The 21219-nt window shown below is 36.7% G+C and overlaps 1 protein-coding gene across 1 annotated transcript in view; it reads left to right on the forward strand.

The window, feature by feature from the left end:
- The first annotated feature begins 2013 nt into the window (after window positions 1–2013).
- Window positions 2014–21219, forward strand: part of Dnaaf6 (dynein axonemal assembly factor 6) — a 31398-nt gene continuing 12192 nt past the window's right edge. The window contains 7 exon segments of the mRNA XM_038317533.2: window positions 2014–2131; window positions 2134–2180; window positions 5710–5786; window positions 8019–8070; window positions 8072–8127; window positions 12192–12229; window positions 12232–12266. Of these exon segments, the coding sequence (XP_038173461.2) occupies window positions 2014–2131; window positions 2134–2180; window positions 5710–5786; window positions 8019–8070; window positions 8072–8127; window positions 12192–12229; window positions 12232–12266 (423 nt within the window).

Raw genomic sequence — 21219 nt, forward strand, 5'->3', positions numbered from 1 at the left:
TGAAGTCTCAGAAGCCTCATGATCATACAAGTATCTGTGGATACTATATTTCAGAGAATGCATGTTATATAACAGTATATTTAAGCAACAGCTGTATCAGTGTTGAATAATTGACAGTATTGTAAAGTTTACAGAGTAGTGCTGATGTAAGAAACAATTCCTGATACATTTGTTTCGTGACTATATTGTTTCGTGCAATTTCAAGTCAGTATACTAATCATATCTGGGTGGCTTTTTCCTTTTCACTGTCAAAGATAGCAAATATTTCAATAAACATTTTGCTTTCTATGTTGGCTAAATATTAATGAACACATAATCAAAGAGGAATTTTAAAATATAAACAGAAGTCCCTTTGGTTGAATTTAATATGTGTCAATTATTCATTCCCGGTGGCCCGCCTACGAGACCATACTACGTAGAGAAATGGTTTTGTCACCTTTTCTCTCACCTTTTTCTGATTTAATGAGTTTTCCAACGCAATGAGCTTTATCATTGTCCTTATTTGACATCGCTATTAAACGTGATATTCATGCCCAGCAAAATGAAACTTAGAAAGAAACTAATAATGAGGCAACATAGCTTGAGTGCTTACTATATGCCCTGTACCAGTCCAGGCTCTTTGATATGTATTAAGCTACTTAATACTTATAGCAATTCAAAGAGACAGACACTACTATTACCCTCCACTTTACAGATAAAGAAAATTAGGCGAAAAGAATTTAAATAATGCTCAAAGCCACAGAGGTAAGAAGTAACATGATGGATCCAGTTCCAAACAGCGTGACCCCAGCCCCTTATTCTTAGCCAGTATGCTATTATGTCTCCGTATTAGAGATGTAGAGGAAGTTAGCCTTTCATACTCTGTTGACATCCCAGAAGGCATCAAGGTCAGTTGTATAAAAAGCAAAAATGTTTGTAAAACAACACTTAAAAATACCATCTTTAATACTTTGACAAGTGAGTATATCAGAACATTTACTACCATTCTAGGCACAGTGCAAATTTTTCATGTATAATTTAATTAACACTGCTAGAGAAATGTTCCTGAGAGTGAAGTTTAGAAATGATGTTTTTAAAATATCTGTAAAATTGTGGAAAGATACCTATTTCAGTTATGCCCAATTTACAACAATAGAACAACTCTGCCATCCTTTTTGGGTTACTCATTAAAGTCTGACACCTCTGAGATATATTTTTAAGATCTTAACTGTCCTGCTGTGGATGTAACTACAGGATTATTTTTCAGGTTGCTACTAGGATGATAGGATATTCAGTATTACTGTTATAATAAAAAATGTTTCTTTGGTCATGAATCTCACTTAAATGAGGCCGCCAATGCATTAGAGTTTTCCAAATGTCATTGTTAAGGTGGGTTTCATCAAGGTTTAATTAAACAGTATAAATGAAAGCAGAAAGGTACACACTTACCTGGGGCAAGGCCAAATATGAGAACTGAGAGTAAAGGTTATTGGGTATATTCCCGAAGCAAATCTTTTTCAAGTTCAACAAACTGAATATTACACCCTTAAACAGCTAAGATATGAAACAGGCTTAAGTAAAAAGATAGTCTAAAACTGTGTTCCCTGAATAATAGTCAAACGTGTACTTTTAATCAAGCCCCCAAGGGATTCTTTTTCATTTTTGCAACGCTGGGGATTGAACCCAGGGCTTTGAGCCCATAGTAAGCAAGCATTTTACAATTGAACTGTCTATGAAGAGTTCCCCTAGTGGCTCTTAAGCACACTAGAGCTCAGAATCACTTACGTAGTTACTCAGTGTGTGCTCGTTAGATTGAACATAACGTTTTAGTAAGCAGACTGAAAGCGTGGATTTACTTGGCTGCCCAGGTTCTGTGACTTTAACAAAATACATATGTGGAAGAGTTTATAAGTACTTTCAAATATGACAGAGAGACAGTGGAGTGACCCACTGTAAGAAGGGAAACATGAGAATAAACAAATCTTTATGTCCCAGAAAACTGAAGTGTGCCTGGTCATCTTTTTCCCTTAGAATATGGAATTGGAAAACATAGAAGCTGAAAATATGGAAGCAGAAAATTTGGAAGCAAAAGGCATGGAAGCTAAAAATATGAAAATTAAGACAATGTCTTCTGTCTCAGACCTGCGAGCACTTCCAGTCTACTATATCCTGAGGAAGAGGATGATTTGGATGCTGGACAGGTGGTCATATATTTAAAGATAAATAATTATGTTAAAGGAAATTGTTGGAACTGTATTTGAACAATTCATTCCCACCTTGCTGTGGGAGCAGAGCTGTGGTCACCTGATACCCGCATAGGAGGCTGAAGGCTTATTATGCATTGAGACTATAACCTCTAGTACATTTCTAGCGAACATAATATATTTTTCTACACCACCTGAACACTGAATAGGAAAATAGTCTGTAACTATGGTAGCAGTAGCCACATTTCAAAATGTTTGTCATTTATATTTATGGTCAAAGAATGCTTGACAACATTGCAAAAAGCCGTAGCTGGGACTGTTTATGCCTTAGACAATATTTCTACAAAGAAATATTTTCAATTATGCAGTATTAATTGATCTATCACTCCTAGTCTCTTAATTTTTTTTAAAAAAAGCCTACATATGAAAACAACAAAATACTTTAAGCCAAAATAATAGGGAAAAAAAGCTTCTACCTACTACAAGGGTTTTCTAGCACATTCTGAGATATATAATCAGGTGATTTTCATTTGGGGGTCTGGACAGGTAGCACCTTTAAACCTTGGAGCAGCTTCATTTAGGATAGAAGAGTTACCAGTCGAAGGCCACAGCTATTATTTCCTGGATAACCAAACAGTTTCATGTAACACCCTAGTTTCCTTTCCCTCCTTAAGTAGAAATGAACTTTGGAAATTAGACCAGCTGTGATAAGTAAGTTTGGTGAACAATTATCTTATTATGTCAGAATATTTCACTTTGCATCAAATTACTTTAATGAAATTGTACTGTGGCGACACACAAACCATGTTCTATGAAAGTATGTATAAATTTATTCCTTTCAAATTTTTTGATGTAGTGTGAGAACAAGTACCTTATGAATAGGCCACAAACTCACAGTGGCCCAGATCAATATCTACCCTCATTAGGCGAAACAGATAAGAATTAAATAAGATTTGAACCGGAAATCAAATTTGTAGAAGAGGACTACTGAGTCACCTTGAAGCCAAGGTGAGGAGGCATGGAGTTTTAGAGAAAAGCTGTGGTAGAGGCAAACAAACAAAAACCAAGTCATCAATAGTAGCATTAAATAATACAACAAATAAGACACAAGGAGGAAAAGTTAGGTGCGATTTATCACGAAGTTGCATACATTTTGCTCCCTAAGGTGAAATAGCAAAATGCTAACTTTCTGAGGGAACATCCTAGGAAAGGCAGGCTCATACGATATAGAAAGAGCAGATTAACTTTTTGAAAGACAGAAGCCCTTAATATTGGTAAGCAAAACTCGTAATTGGAACTGATGCAGAGGTGAAGATCAGCACTGGTTTCAAGCCCCCTTCCCTTTGGTGTTTATGGGTAGCAATGTTTATTTGCATCTAGAGGTTTTTTCTAGGAGGAAAGATGAGTGTTTATGAAAATAGAGAGACTGTACCATCATTTTACTGAATTGTACAATTTATAATAGAAAATTACATAATAATATATGATTGTGTATATGTGGGTTATAAGCAATTTTGAGATAATTGGTCACTCAGACATCTCAGTACGGATAGCATTAGAGGGTATAGAATCAGAGATTCAGTATGGTGGAAGAATAATTAATGTTCCTACTGAACTATTAAATTTTCCTGTGGGAAAAATGCCTTTCATTTTTAACGTGTATTAATCCTGAGAACTAGGAAGTGATTGCAAGAGTGATGTGTTTTCTAAAATGGACTCTCTGAAAAACAGCAAGAAAGCGGTGGCATACACATTGCTTCATTTGCACCCATTCCTCTTCTAAATGAGTTGTTAATTCCGTGGGAGATTGCGAAGAGAGTCTGTTGTCCTTCAAACTCCCAGGTGATCTCAAGACTTATGGGAAAATAAGATTCCACCGATCTTCAGACACTGTGATAAGGATGTTCAAAATCTCTCCAATATTACAGAGTGACATGAATTGGACTGACAAATTGCTTAGATAATTGGCTGTAGATACATGGTACAGGCTTAAATGATGCCCTTATAGAATAACAATTACCAGGTGGTATTTTATTATTTCAGTCTACCTTCTCACTTGAAATTTTATTTTAACCATTATTTTCATTAAGTTAATAAATTGAGACTCCCCTCCGCTCTAGTATACTCATCCAATCATAACTGTCCATGAAGAGCATATCAGTTTTTGCCAGAATGTTCACGTTTCATTTTCTACTGATTTAAATTTTCTGTTGAAAGAGACACTGCAAAACAAGAGGCCCTTATGTTCCAAGAACTTCTTTTCTCTATTGACTATTAGTATTCTGATGCTTAATAATTTAATAAAAATACCACACATTTTTGTGACCTCAGTGATAAAACAGAGGGAAAAGAATAGGTCCAGAATGCTATCGGGATTTTCACACTAAAAATATCTGCAGTTCCTTAACTCACACAGAGTTTTAGATAACCATTTCCAAAACCAGTAGTGACAGTCTCACACACTTGTTGAGATGTTACATATTAACTTACCATTTATAACTGTTTGGATAGTTTAACATAATAGAGACCCAGGTGAGCTTTTTCAACAAGATACAAGGGCAGCCATTACTACTCTCCTCCAAACAGGACTTTTGTACGTATCTAAAGTCTTGGACTATGAGGGCAAGAACTAAAAAGGGGGACTTAGAAGTGCTAGTGTACCAGAATCCACAGAAATAAGGATATTTTGACGGTCATTAATGGAGTGAATCAGAACTTCAGAGTCTGAGGTTAGAATGGACAATTAGGAAGAAACTTGAGATTGCTTTGAAATATCAAAGACCGACTGGAAGGGGCCAATGAGGTGATGGGGTAAATATGTGTTGCACTGGATTGGAAAGAGTGAAGAGAGTTCTTCAAGGGTGTGCACACTAAAAAAAAAAAAACATAAGAAATACAGCAAAAGAAGTATATGGCTGTATGGAAAAAGAAGTGATTTGGCCTTCATCTGACACTATAAACTGGAGGTTGCTGAATTAGGAAGTGGGAGAAAGAGCAATGTTTCATCCCGAAAGCAGAAAGAGAGAGAAGAACTGTTATTAGGACTTCTACGTGATTCCTTTGATGTCTAGATCTTAGCTTCTGTTTACTCTGATTTGAATAGCACGTGCCCATCAGGTCTGTCTTCCATCTAACTCTAACCAAACACTGCCCAAACATACAAAGTGCTGATGCTTTTCTGCTACCATTCGGTTCTACCCTTCATAGAGATGAATGTGGCTCATTTTCTTCACTCCCAAGGGGGATACGATTCACTGGCTGGAACCAGGATTTAGTTCGACCCAAAAAAAATCAATTCAGGCCTCAGAGTCTATTAAACCGAATACTTTTTTTGAAAGGACAAGGAAAAGTACATTGAAAGAAATAGTTGGTATCTGTGTCTTTGTTGTATAACACTAGTGAATGATTAAAGTGGAACAGCTTATGAGGGTTGGTGCTTTTTAGATAGAAAACTTATCGGATTTAAATTATTAGTAGCGATATATATGTTATTCACAAGTGGTGGACTTCTTTTCTTCTACCCAAGGAACAATTCTCATCTGCTATTGGAGCCATGAGCCCTGGGAATATTGGGCCACCTAAAGCCAAAGAACCCAAAGGTAAGTTATTTAGTCAAGTAATATAGATCAATCAAATCAATGGAGTATTTTCCTTGGATTAATAAAAACCAATATTTAATAAAATGAAGTAAATGGCATTGTATAAGATACTTCAGATTGCTATGAAGGTGCATCTTAGGGGTTTTCACTACAAATGATGGATATGTGAAGTAATGCATATATATATATATATATATATATATATATATATATATATATATATCTTGATTCAGTCATTCCATCATGGTATGTATGCGTCAAAACAGTATGTTGCACATGACAGCAAATTAATTTTTAATTTCTCAATTCAACACAAGCATGCAATTTCTAAAAGATAAAGAGGTGAGTTGAACCGCACAGTTGTGGGACATGCCCTTAATCCCAGCACTCGGGAGGCAGAGGCAGGCATATCTCTGTGAGTTGGAGGCCAGGCCTGGTCTACAGAGTGAGTTCCCAGACAGTCGGGTTGTTAACAAAGAAATCCTGTCTACAAAAACAAAAGAAAACAAAGAATGTAAGTTGAAGCAATCAGCGCACATGCTGACAAGCCATTTACATGCAACGATGTCATTTTTACTTCTGTGCCAGGTTAGTGGTTTTCTAATAAGCAAAGTAATTTGCCTTGAACTAGCTAAATTCCTTGGTGCATTTTCTGAGATAAAAGACTGAGGAAATCATAATGATTAGGCTTAATTTTAGGCACCATTGCTTGTCTTTGGTTGCAAAAATAAAAATATCAAAGACCTATATTTTTAATTTTCATTCTTGTATAGTGTAGCAATTCACAAAATCCATTTAGTAAAACACGTTCAAGATATTTATTGATATTTAAATACATTGAGAGGCTATGTGTACCAGGCAATATAATAATCTTTGAGACTAAAAAGGAAATCAGGAGGAGGAGCAGAGAAAAAAATGTAGCGCTCCATAAAATCAATAAAAAAGAATTCTGAAGAAGAAAGTAAAAACACAACAGCTACATAATTTTAATCTTACATAGAAATGCTTCTAAAGTTCATGGTGTTCCTTTAAAAAAAATCACTGCCCAGAGGCTAGGATGTAGTTCATTGTTAGATACTCACCTAAGACCATAACAAACCACAGTTTAAAAAAATAAGAAATCATTTTTTGTGACAGCCAAGCATTTTGTTTATACATTTCCCCCAAATTGAAAATGTAAAATCGTAATTCTGTTGCCCCTGATCGAAGTACCAGAGGATGACTAGGAAGGAGAAGAACATTTGTTCATCAAATAGCTGACTTTAAAGACAAGTGTGTTAGAATAGGAATGCTTAAAATAATGGATAAAATGAGGTCTGAGGGTGGTTTTAAAATTTTAGTTACTATTACTGTATGTACTCAAGAGGCTCTTTGCTCTACCTCAGAGATATTTGCTATATGACAGACTAGTTCATATCTGAATGGATTTCCTTGCTGCCAATTTCCAATACTGTAGTCTAATAATCTCGAAAATTGGAGGAAATGAGTCATATGTAAAATGTTTTGTATAAGCCTGCACTTAGGTTTTAGGAATGCTCATGCTGAATAGAGGCAGATGATTTGCAAAGAACTGTGGAATTGAAACCTGACAATCAGGTGCATTTCATGGGAAAGCTTAAAAGGGCTGAGAGTAAGTTTTTGAGCCTAATGTGGGTCTCCATTTGATGTGCCAATGGAACAAATTCAACCTGGGTTTTTGCATGCTTACTGGAGCCTACATGCTTTTAAACATTTAAAGATTATACATGGAAAGCCAGGCACCTGCTCAGCTCTGCATAAAGGACAAGTGACAGAGAAGTTCCTTAGTGAACATGCGCAGTAGGAGACTACTGCATTGAAAAGTAATCACTCTCCAGCCATTGTTCTTCCATTTCTTTGATTGACATGATTTTTTTTAAAAAAAATGTGTAATGCATACCAGAAATTTGCCAAGGATTTTTATAGTAAAACTCAATGAAAGATGATCTAAACTCTATCCAAATTGGGTTGCTTGTGCCTCATTTTTTCCTTTATGTAAACAAAGAACCTATTTGGGTTCTGAAAAATACCGTTATCACCAGGTTAACTACACTGATATCTCCAGCCCACTGAATTATAGGTTATGTATTTTCTTCTTTTTGCTTATATGTTTTCTACAGTTATTGTTATATTGTATATAATGTTTTGGTCTATAGTGATATGAATGTAATTTATATCAACAAATAATGGCTTCAGTTATGTCTTCCTTTCTTCACAGCCATCCTAAACCTAGTGGTAATGAAAGTGAGAATATCTGGAATCCAGACGATAGTTCCAGAAGGAGCAGAGCATGATGATATATGGGATGTTCGAGAAATCCAGAGTAAGTCAAATGAGACCAGGCGTGTGTTTAGATACTTAGGTTCAATGTGTTATCTTATACTATTATAATTTAATAAAATTCATGAATTTGCACCACATAAAAAGATAAAGCCACAATGCTATACAAAGAGTATGACATTGATTATTTTTTCTGTTCTAGAACCAAAACAAATAATGAAACTCAATGCCTTCCCATTAGTTATCTAGCATTAGTGAAAACTATAGCCATTTCCATTATTAAATTTATATTCAATTTCTTTTTTGTTTAATGTGAGAGTAAGCAGCCCATTAAATTATAAACATGCATGCAGCCACATTACAATACCATGTTTGTGTGTCAAAGACCTACTTTCAATTACTCAGAGTGTCTGTAGTTTCAGTACAAGTCTATGACTTCCCTTCAATTATCAATTATTATGCAGGACTTACTAGCTATTTCAGGAGTATGCTCATTGGTCAGTATATTAAATATTTACATACATAGATAAAAGTCATGGTTAAATAGACTTTTAAACATTGTATACATTTATAACTTTTACATTTACATGAAAATCATGAGTATTTAAAGTACATAGAAATATAAAGCAAGCATTGCTGAATCATACTGTACTTTGTTAGTTTTAGGCTTTGTTTTGTTTTGTAATGGGCCAGGCTCTACTGCCTAAGCTGGCCTCGAACTTGGGATCTTTCCTCCACCTTCAAATGTGCTTCTTCATGTTTGGTCTACTTTATTATGAAAGACTTCTATGGCAAGTGATCGGACAAACCTTTTAAGTCTGACTACAAAACTGATATATATTTTTAATTATGCTTTTATGTTTAAAAATAAAAGCAGTGGTAGATCACAGATAATTACCTGAAAGGAAGGATACAGATTTCTATAAGGAATGTCAAAGACCTGTAAGTTTTATATTTTCAAAAAATCAAAGATTTAAAATATTTTTATGACCTTTTTTTCAAGATCCATGTTCTAGTTAGGGTTACTGTCGTTGTGAGGAAACAGCATGAACGAAGCAACTTGTGGAGGAAAGGGTTTATTCAGATTGTACTTCAGCATTGCTGTTCATGACTGAAAGAAATCAGGACAGGACTCACACGGGGCAGGAACCTGGAGGCAGGAGCTGATGTAGAAACCATGGAGGGGTGCTGCTTACTGGCTTGCTCAGTCTACTTTCTTATACCACCCAGGACCAACAGCCCAGGAGTGGCCCAACCCACAATGGGCTGGACCCTCCCCCATCACTAACCACTAAATAAGATGATGCCCTTCAGGCTCACCTATGACCTGATCTTTTGGAGACATTTCTCAGTTGTGACTCTTCCCTTCCCAGTGGCTCTAGCTTGTGTTAAGATGACATAAAACTAGCCACCTCAGTCCATTGAGTAGCTAAGCCTATGTAAGATACGTCTCTAGTAGATAGTCTTTAAGAGCTGTTTATAAAAGCATCTGAAAATTTACAGATATCTGAACATCTTACATCATAAATATTTGGTAGAATTATCCATCTCTGTGTTTTTAGTTTAAAATAAAAATAAATAGTTTGGGTACAATGCATGTTAAATGAGTTAAATAATAACTACAAAGGTAAACACGTAGCTCAAAAGGAATAAAGTAAAAAAATGTCAACTTTTTATCCTGCTTTGGCTACCTCATTTCTAGTTTTTCAATGGACAAAAGTTTATGTCTTGCAAAAAACCTCCATATTGGGTACCTCTATTTTAAATCCATTTTTATAATTGAAATAAATTTTTGTCATATAATATATTCTGATTAGTTTCTCTTCACTTTATTCCTCCCAATTCCTCTCCACCTTTCCTCCCATCAATATCCACCCTCTTTCTCTCTCTCATTAGAAACAAAACATACTTCTAAAGGATAATAATAATATAATAAAATATATAGTAAGATTTTTTAATAATACAATATTCTGTAATATTACAAAACAAACAGAAAAGATTCAAGAAAAGGCACATGAAACATATATAGACTCAGATACCCACTTGTTGACACACCTAGGAATCCCACAAAAACACAAAGCTGGAAGCCATATTATATACACAAAGGACATGCAAAGGACATGTAGGGTAAAAATGAGAAAAAACAGTTAAAAATAAAAAGATGAAATTAAAAGAAAAGAAAAAGCCCCAATAGGACACTTTGAGACAAAGAACCTTCAGAGATACCATTGAGTTCATTTTTCTGCTGGGCAGGTGGCACATTTCTATGCCTGTATGAATAAAGTAACCCTCACGTTTTATGACACCCACATATCTATATGAAAGTCACTCATTTGTCATATTATAGGACGAGCACCTCACATCCATATGCAGCCAGCTCAAAACTAGAGTAAATGTCCACTTTTTTATCTAGACATTTGAAGTTCTCCAGAGAGCGTCTGCCAAGGTTCAAAGTGAATAATAACTCCAGTCACGACATGAATAAAACTGCTTTATAAAATTTTTATCTTGATTTTTTTCACCTTATGGAAGTACACTTCAAAAATGTCCTAATGGGTAAAGAGGAAAATGGATAATGAGCACGAAGTTCACAAAAGAGGAATTGCAGTGACCAAATGGAAAATAACAAGAGCGTAAGCTGAGTCACTGGCTTGGGGGGGTAGGAATACAAGAGTCATTACTTCAGGGAGTTTGTAGGAAGATTTAGCAATTGACTAGATATGAAGGATGGAAAGAAAGCATCAAAGAGGAGGCTGAGTTTATTATTTAAGATTATAGATGAGGAGGACATCCTCATCTATATGGTGTTGGGTGCCTTGGGGACTTCAGGCAAGCCTATATAGTATGAGGCAGGAAAATTGTCCCCTTTGCTTAAATAAGTGCAAAAGCAAGAAATTTTATCTGGGAAGTCATGTACATGCAGGTCAGTTCCTTCTGTTTTGTTTTAACACGGATTCATCTTTGTAAATACTTGGTAGACATTACAGCTATTAAGAGAAAGGTTTTCCATATCAAACAACGACCTATTGATAGTCCCATTCAAACTCAGAGAAATTCTTTTTCGTTCTTGTACTTTCTTATTACACGTTGTCAGAAATTCAACAGTCTTTTATCCTTCTAATCTTCAGTGGCATTATTTCTCTGGGTATAATTAAAGATAAAAAATAATTTATAAATCTGAGAATGTGGGCCCTTGGTAGAACACTTTCTAGCATGTGTGTATGAGGGCCTTGTTTAGATTCCAAGCACTGAAAGAAGAAAGGGTGAGGAAGAGGAGAATGAAGGAGGTAGAGAGAAGAAAGATAAGAAAAGAGAAAAGGAGGGGAAAGGGGGAGAAGGATGAAAAAGAAAAAATTGTAAATCATTGTTAGGTCTATCAGAGTGGATAGGGTACCTCCAAGGAAATATTTATGAAGTGTGTGTGTGTGTGGGGGGGGGAGACATGAGGAAAACCTTCATGTTTTCACATCAAAACCCCATACAGTCTAGCTGTGACAAGTATACTACTACTGTGTTTCTGCAGTAGAACTTAGAGGCACAAGTGACCATCAAGATCGGGTAATTCACATCTGGCTCCCATAAATCATTCAAATGTAGAAGTCAAGATGCTGTGCCTTTGTAATTTTACCAAGGTCACACTAGTTAATGACAGACAGTAGTACTGAATCTAGATTATCTTCACTTTGTGGTTTATGTTCAGTAAAGGATGTGTTTTATCTAGCTATCAATCCCAGGGGTTATGGGTCCAATATTTTTCTGAGCCACTGTATTCAAAGAATGATTCTTTTTTTTACTTGTAATTTTACTGGGCCTGTACCAGAAGTTCCTTCAACCCACTTATTTGGCATAGATCTGAAACAGTAAGCTTTATTTTAGAAACAACACTGTCCAGAGTCTCAGTCCTGCTCCAGTGTTTACATTTTGACTGCATTTCTAGACTTCTATTCTTGTGTTCTAGTATATTTGAAAACTAGTGAGCACTTTAGGAATGTTAGTAGTTTCCTTTCTTTTTTTCTGTACTAACATACCTCAAAAAGTCTCTAATACATGCTGTGAGTTGTGACATGAAATGGACTCCCTTCGCCTGAGAATCGTATTGATTTTTTTTCAGTTATGAGATTGTATTCCAACAAACTGTGGGAACTGAGGACTATACCTTGGACTAACAAGAAAGGATCCTTCAACAGCGCTGCGTCAGGACGGGTGGTAAGCGTCACCCTCTTCTTCCCCCATTTTGTGGTATAACCATTAAGATAACTAACCGCTATTTCATAGGATTGTAAACAAATATATAAAGTGCAAGTGGGGCTGCTGTGCTCAAGGTACCAGCACATAAAAGATGAGATCTTTTAAAATGGATCGCATCCAAAAACCACCTGAGCTTATATACCTTACACAAAATGTACAAATAAACATACAAGGTCATCAAGGTCATATGACACAATGCACTATTTCTAGTCCTATTAACACGACCTAATATCATACTGGAATATGCTTCCATTCGTGTTCTGTCAGCTAATCTGATGCTTATTACCTCCTGATTGAGCTGACAGGCAAATGGGATTAAATATTTCCTTCCCTGGAATCTGTCTTATCTGTTATTTCTCTATTCTTGGGATGACTCAGCTTGTAATGGGGAATTTCAAAAAAGCATTTTCTTTCAGATCTGATTTTTACTGCTAAAAATAATTGTAAAATGTTGCTTAGTTTCCCTCGTTTGAATGACGCCACAGCTCATCGGGGACCATGTCACCATTTCTAACAACAATAGCAATGCCAATAATAGGAACGAAAGCACTTAAGTGTTGCTTGTTCTATCCTCATAATGATTTTGTTGAAAAGTCTGAGTCAACCTTAGAATGTGAAATTCAGCTCACTTTGGCAACATGTACAAGTAATTTGGTGTTAGAATTTTATTTTTTTAGATCAGGGGCTTTTCTTTTTAAATCCTTTTTCTTCTCTTATATTATTGAATGCTGAGGGTACCCGCAGGAGATGCTTAATATCTTTTCTCAAGAAAATGATAATGGACTCTCCTTTGGCAGTAGCTTCAAGTTTCTCTTATTAACAAAATCTAAGACATTCAATTGAATCAAGTAACATAATGGGAATAGTGACTTTAAGTACCTCAGGAGATTTTTCAAACTCTAATGAGTTAAGATTTCAAGTGATCTTGAAGTAATTAGCTCCCAGGGTCTTACCAGTAATATTCAAATTTCTCTCCCTTAAATTACTGTAAAATTATGTTTTTGATGTCTAGTGTTGGGATTGCTCTAAGCTCTGGAGAAATTCTAGGCTCTAAATAAATAAAACTGTTGCAATTCTATCCATTTTTATTATGCAAATTGATATTAGTTTTAATATTAAAGGTATCCTGAATAAGGCTGTTGGAAACTAAATCATATCTCGTAACAGGAATATACAGTTTATCTGAAACCAAATAAGAATATATAGAGAATATTTGTGCTTCTCTCTAATGAATTTATAATCAACTAGAGTTAAAAAACTAATAAAGATAAATTGTTTTTATTGTTAGCAATTAAACTCAATGTAGGCAATTGTAAGACTAACAGGAGTTCAGGTTTGGATAAGGCATGGACACCAATGAAGAACAAATCAAATAAAACATTGTTAGTGCATGGCACCCCCTCTCCGTGTGTGTGTGTGTGTGTGTAGGCTGGAGGAGAGTTTCAGGTGTCAGTCTCATCTCAGGAACACCACCCACCTCCTCTGAGACAGGTCTTTTTTTTGGCCTGGACTTTACCAATTAGACTGGATTGGCTGGTCAGAGAGCCTTGTCCTCGTGCCATGATCTTCTCAGTCCTGTAATTACAAGCAGGTCTCACCACACTTGGCATTTTTATGTAGGTTTAGGGGAACCAAATTCATGTCCTGGTACTTTACAAGGCAAGTGACTTACCAGCTGAACCATATTTCAGCCCCACACTTCGTCACTTCTATACTGTTCTTTTTTTTTTTTTCTTGCTTTCCTTTCTTTTCATCTTTATTCATCTTTAAACAATTGATTTTCGACCTACATACCAAACACTGTTCTAAGTGCTAACATACAAAGTACATTCACAAATAGTCAACTTTTCTCAGGAAATTTACAGTGAACGTGATAGATGTCTAAAAAAGAATCCCTGGAGTTCTTTGTGGTCAGGCATATGTGTGGAAGCATTGTAACATGTATGGAATGATAGAAAGCAGAAAAAGATAAGTGAATTCTATTTGGAATGAAGAGAATTTCTACAGGTATAGCATGCAAAGAAAGGAACTTCTAAGCCAAACTAAGAGCATGGCATATTTGAGTAAATGGTGGAACTATAACAAAGAATCTTGTGTGGTGTGTGTGTGTGTGTGTGTGTGTGTGTGTGTGTGTGTGTGTGTGTGTGTGGTGTAGTTTTTCGAGACAAGGTTTCTCTGGGCTTTGGAGGCTGTCCTGGAACTTGCTCTTGTAGACCAGGCTGACCTTGAACTCCCAGAGATCTGCCTGCCTCTGCCTCCCAAGTGCTGGGATTAAAGGTGTGCGCCACCCCTGCCCAGCAAGAATCAAGAATAAGTGTGGGCAATGAAAATACTGGCCAAGTGACCTCACAAAGCAGAACCTTTGACTTGAGTTGGAAGTGTTTGAGGTCAGAACTAATAATAGAGAAATAGAAGTATGCAGGGGTCATGGGGTTGATTCCTTGCACAGTAAATAATCAAACTCCCAAATTTTTAGCTTGATTTTTTTTTCTATGAGTAGATGATGGTGACATCCGTTTCTCATTGCTTCAGTCCACTCGTAAGACTCAGAGTAAAGAGATTTCTAACCCCATTGTTAACTTGTCACAAGCTGGGTTTCTATGGGAAGAAGGTAACCTCCGTTAAGAAAATGCCTCCATCAGATTGGCTGGTAGACACATTGGTGTGTGCATTTTCTTCATTGATGATTGATTGTGGGATGGGCCCAGTCCACTGGGGTTTTTCCACCCTGAGAAGGTGATCTTAGACTGTAAAAGAAAGCAAACTGAGTGACCTAGAAAAAGAAAGCCAGCACGCAGCACTCCACCAATCCTTTGCATCAATCCTTGCATAAGTTCCCATTCTGACTTCCTCAGTGATGGAGTTTGCCCTGAGAGTTGCAAGCCGAAATAATCCCTTTCCTTCCTAAGTTGCTTTTGGTCGTGGTGTTTCATCACCTCAATAGAAACCCAACTAAGATAAATAGTTCTTGCTTGATTTTATGTGCTTATTTTTCTTATTGATAATATGGTGTTTCTTTGTATCTAAAACATCTGTACATTAAAACCTGTCATTCATTTGATCAAAAGTGTTTAAAAGAAAGATAACTACATCAAACAGATACACATCAATTGTATGATTCAGTTTCTGTGTCAGAAAAACTAAATGTGGAGAAAAATGAACCTCAACATTGGCTAATATTTTAAGTGAGTTTGGGACTTGATTAATATGTAGCAACCCAATCCAAAGTCTTTTTTAAAACACTTTGGTTTTTCTCCGTTCCTTCTAATCCCAATCCTAAAGAGTAACATTATTCAAATTCTGATGGCCTATTATTATACCCCTGCTACTTGTGTGTGTGCAACTACACAGTCTCCCTTGTCTTAATCTATAATGAAATATTTCCAGCTGGAGCTTGAGCTGAGTCTGTGGTTTACAGACTTGTTTGCAGCTCAGTCTGTGGTTTACAGACTTGTTTTGCTTGGTTTTAACTGTCCAAGCCCCATTTTTTTTAAATACACTTTTATGAGAGATCTTACGCATAAAAGTACCATTTCCTTGGTGAAAAAGCTACCATCACCCATGAAGTATCAATAAGAATGATAGGAGCTCCTTGAAGCACCTTCAAAGAATGTTCATCTAGCCTCTCCTCTTTATACTTATTATATTAAGTTTGAGCTCATAAGGTATCAAATACTCCTAATGAGTTAATGAAAGAATGATAAGAGAGCTAGATTCTCCATCATTGGTGATATAGATGTTGTCTTAGTTACTTTTCTATTGTGATGAAAACACCGTCACCAAGACAATTTACAAAAGGAAATCATTTAATAGGGGGACTTACAGTTTTGGAGGATTAGTCCATGATATCATGATGTGGAGTTGGTGGCAGGCAGATAGGCAGGGCAATAGAGTAGTAGCTGAAAGCTCACATCATATCTGCAAGTTGCATACAGAGAGAGACTGTGCCTACCCCAGTGACTCACATCCTCCAATTAGGCCACACCTCCCATCCTTCCTAAACAGTCAACCAGCTGGGAAGCAGACATTCAAATATATGAGCCTACAAGGGGCATTCTCATTCCAAACCACCACAGACATGTTTCTGTATCCATCATGAGTACAAGGCCAGTACTTGTTTTGTTTTAGTGTCCTTTTCATTCTTCTTGTAGTGAGGAGCTATGGGCAGGCCTGCTTTCATCCTGCCCGGCTCCCGCATGGTTAGTTTTACACCCGAAATAATTACATGGAAACTGTTATTCTTTTAAATACTGCTGGCCCATTATTTCAGCCTCTTATTCACATCTTGACTAACCCATATCTAATAATCTGTGTAGCACCACAAAGTGGTGTCTTACCGGGAAAGATTCAGCACGTCTGAATGGCTGGCTCCATCGCATCTCTCTCCCTGAGCAGAGGCATGGCAGTCCTGACTAACTTAGGAGAGGCGTGGCATCTGACTGGAGCCCATCTACCTCACTTCCTTCTTCCTGTTCTGTCTACTTCCGCCCACCTAAGGGGCGGTCTATCAATATGGGCCAGGAAGTTTCCTTATTAGCCAATGAAATCAACTCAAACAGAAGACCTCTCCCACATCACTTTCTATTTTCCATCCTCCCCTCCCTAGGTCTCCACTCTATGGATCTTCTATATATCCCTGACTATACTGTCTTCGAATACTTGCATATCATTGTTTTGCTATAAAGTTTTAATTCAACAAATACTTAAAGAGAACTTACTACGTTCCAGATGCTATAGATGGATCACACAGTAGATAAGTAATGTTGAACAAAGTAAACAAATTCTCTTTCTCCATTACTGACAAGGCCAAACAGTTCCTAAGCGGTGCTGCTTGGGAACCGCTAGGCATTCTGAACAGATTTCACAGATTCATCAATAGGAAACAATGGCCCTCAAAGGCAGAAGATTATTACTTACACAAACAGTACTAACAAGATCACTATGGAATCAGCTCCTCAAATCCTTTGATCAAGGGATAATAACAAACAAAAGGGTCGGAGATGGTAGGTAACCTGAGCAAGTAGGGTAGACTGTTGCTGTGGGGTCAACTCTGCACTGCAGCCAGCTACTTTACACTGTGTACTCCGGGGGTAAGGTGAAGTGGGCAAGTTTTGTACTTATCTGGAACTAAGAAGCAGTGTGAGAAACTGCCTCATGGCAGATTGAGGGCCCCCTACAAGGCGAGAGACAGATAAGAAATAGCAGTGAGGCAATTCCTCCAAAGTTACTTACCTTCCCCACACTCCCAGAGGATCATAATGTATTCTGCCAAGACTAGATCACACTATAGTCTAACGTTGCTTACACGGCCTATGTGCTATTGCAGGGTCACTAGAATAGCATAGTAGAGATATTTCCCTGCAGGCTGAAAAGATGAGTTTGTCTTGCTGCTTTCACTTAATATAGGATAATAATAGCAAATGGTCGAGATAATGTTTGATTATGTGCTAAGTATTTCTCTAGAAGCAACAATTACCTTATTAATCACCACACTAACCCTGACACACAGATGTTATTATTACTCCCATTTTACAGATGAGGGTATGGAAGCACAAAGCAATTAATTGGTTTAATAAACATACTTATAAAATTGGGCAGAGCAATGGCTGTTGGAATCTGATAGTTGTATGTGAAGAGTGATTTGAATGCAAAGAAAGGAAAATGCAAGTTCTTGCAATGATGGGGATGGCATTTGACCGGGACCATTTGAAGGACAAATGGTACTTTGTCAGGCAGCAAATATGAAATGCTTTCTAAGCCAAGCCATCGTACTAGTAAAGTCATGACACCATGAAAATGTGCGCTGTGGCTTATTTTTCTTTTTTTCTTTTTCAGATTATAAAATAATTACAATTTCTCCTTTCCCTTCCTCCCTCCAAACCCTCTCCTTTTCCTCCTTACTCTCTTTCAAATTCATGACCTCATTTTTCATTGTCATTATGTGCATATGTGTTTTTGAGAACCCATTTGTGAAGCTCATGAGGCCTCAGAATCCGTGAATTTCCTGCATATGTGCAGTTACCATCCATGCCTTGCTTGGATTGTTTTGTTGGCACATTGCAGGGTGAGGTAGGGAAAGGAAAACAACGGAAGCAAGTTCTACGAGTTACAGTATGTCCTTGTAGTTTGAATTTGAAACACAGTGGGAAATCTTATTGCTGGTGTCTAGTAGGCTGTTAAAATCCAAATCTATATGAACTCAAGAAGAAAAGGAGACTGCAGTTGTTGATTTTCCAAGCTGACATTTGCTCTCTCAGATGTTTAGAATGTATGACCACAATGTGCTGGTTCTCCATCATGCTTGAATTAAAGTAGGTGTGATTTTAACTTGTACACACCACACACACACACACACACACACACACACATATATACTTACACACACACACACATACACACTATGAGGGGATTTGAGAGATTATGAAACTTGCAGGAATGGGGCCAATTGGAGGCATAAGAAACCCCTTAGAATGAAGCTGAGCAATCTGAGAATTCAGACACATAAATTCTTACTCCAGTTTTACTATTGAAAACCAAGGGGAACTTGATCAGTGGAGTGAGCCTCAGACAGTGGTATATAATTCAAGATAGAAGGATAATAAGAGAAGAATATTTATCATTGAAACAAGGAAAGAAAGAATGGGACTGACAGAGGCACTATGGTTGACAAGCGAGGAGCATAGGGGAAGAAAAGAAGTATGGGTATTTGAGATATGTAGGGAGATAGTCTGACCTCTAAAAGGATGATTTGTGTCAGGAAGCTGGTGGGTACATTGGGAATTTTGATCAGCAAATTCCTGTTGTCAATCATCTCCATATTTAATGTCCAAAACTGAATGGGACTACAGTTATTCTTCTAAATGATTCAGTTTGTTCTAAGAAAGAGAAAAAGGTAACCTGCAGGTAGTTTAATATCCCTTTTAAACTAGAATTGGTGCATAATTCTTTTCTACTCATACTTATAAAGGATCTATATTGATAAGGAAACAATCTTGTGTGACCAACAAACAAACTTTGTTGGGTTTTTTTGTTGTTGTTGTTGTTTTGTTTTTGATGGTCATTTCTTTGAAACATGAGCCGGGAGTCTTCTTCCCATCCTTGAACCTCTCTGAGAGCAGGAAGGGATCAGGCATGGTCTGGAAGGCAGTCAGCATCTGGAAGACACAACAAAGAATCACATGTTTATCGCATGTGTTTGTTTCAAAAACCTGTCAATCTTTCTAATCAGTTCACCGAGAATTCACACGGTTCTTGAATAGTGTGTTTCTTGAATCCTGATTTATATCTTAAGGTTAAAAACAGTCATATTAATTTACTTTAGTAAATAAATAGATTTAGATACTTAGGAATGAAGTTGATTATCTTTTTCCATTTAAAATTCTAGAGGACAGACACCTATTTTGTCTTGTTTTGCTAAGCTTCCTGATTATGCTGACCTTGTTTGATGGGTTATATATCAAGCCATGTGTCAAGAAAAAAGATATTTGAGCTGTAATAGGATTCCTTATTATCAGCTTGAGGCAGCACAGTAAACCTTCAATTAAATTTCTAATAGTTTCTCTCAGTAACACACATACATTTATAGTTAATATTGTAACATTAGTTTATAATGGTGGTGGTGGTGGTGGGAGAGGATAACAAATATCTTCTTAAAAGCTAATGTAATTGTATTGACTTAATATATTTGATTATGAAGGTAATATATATTTATAATGTTAAAAATTACAATATTATTATAAAAAAGCCTTTCATAGTGAGATACATAATAACTACAAAAGGGCTTAAAATCATGGATAGAATAATGGTGCAAAATGTCTTATACATATTACTTAGTAATAGAAATCATCAGTAATTTTACATTTCAATGATGCCATTTTGATGTGGTTTCATCAAATGACCAAAATCACATGCTCCATAATTGTTGAGCCAGAACTGGCAGAAACATTTGATTACAGACAAGCAGTTTCATAACTGGAAAAACAGCAATTCTTAAGGAGGAGATGAACAAAGGAAGACACATAGAATATAAGCAATTTTGCTGTAAAGGAATAGAATGGTCATTTACCAGAGGTGTGAGAGAGTGGAGGGGAAGAAGAATGGGGAAAGGTTCGTTACTGGGCAGTAAATTATAGTTATACAGGAGCAAGCAGCCCTGGGATATTATTGAGCAGCGGGGTCACTGCAGGCAGTAATTATGTAGTGTACATTTCAGAAGGCTAAGAGAAAGGAGTTCCAGTGTTTCACAATAAAGAAAGGATACATGTTGGGGGAGAAAGATAGGGCTAACTTGATTTAAACATCACACACTGGATAAATATATAAAAACATCATGTTGTAACTCATTAATATATGAATAATTTCTAAATATTCATGTGAATGATTTGTACGTGTGTGCTGTGTATATAATTGGCGAGGAGTTGTGGGGTCCATAGTCCACATGTGGAGATCAGAAGGCAACCTTGGGTGTTGGTCCTTACCCTCCACTTCGTTTGTGACAGGAGTCTATACTGCTGCCTCGTCTCTTGTCTTTCTCTCCCATTTCGAGGTAGAAGCTTTGTGATTAAAGACATACAGATCTGCTGCATGTGTTCGAGGGACTGGAAATCAGGTTCACACCAAGCCCTTTGCCCACCAAGCCATCTCCTCAGCCCAACGTGTACATTTTAATATGTAAGTTAAGATGACTTTCAGAGAAATAAGAAGGATTAAAACATGCTCAGAGTATCAGGGAATATCACTAGATATGTCCAGGTAAGAAATGGTCAGCCAAACCAAACCAAAATAAAAAAAAAAACTCACAAAAAACAAAAAACAAGGGGGTTAGCCAACTACTGCTTGCAGGTGACCTGCCTTAGAGTGTGGTTTATACACCAAGTGACACTCTATTGGAG

This window comes from Arvicola amphibius, chromosome X (assembly GCF_903992535.2).
Source record: "Arvicola amphibius chromosome X, mArvAmp1.2, whole genome shotgun sequence".
NCBI lineage: Eukaryota > Metazoa > Chordata > Mammalia > Rodentia > Cricetidae > Arvicola > Arvicola amphibius.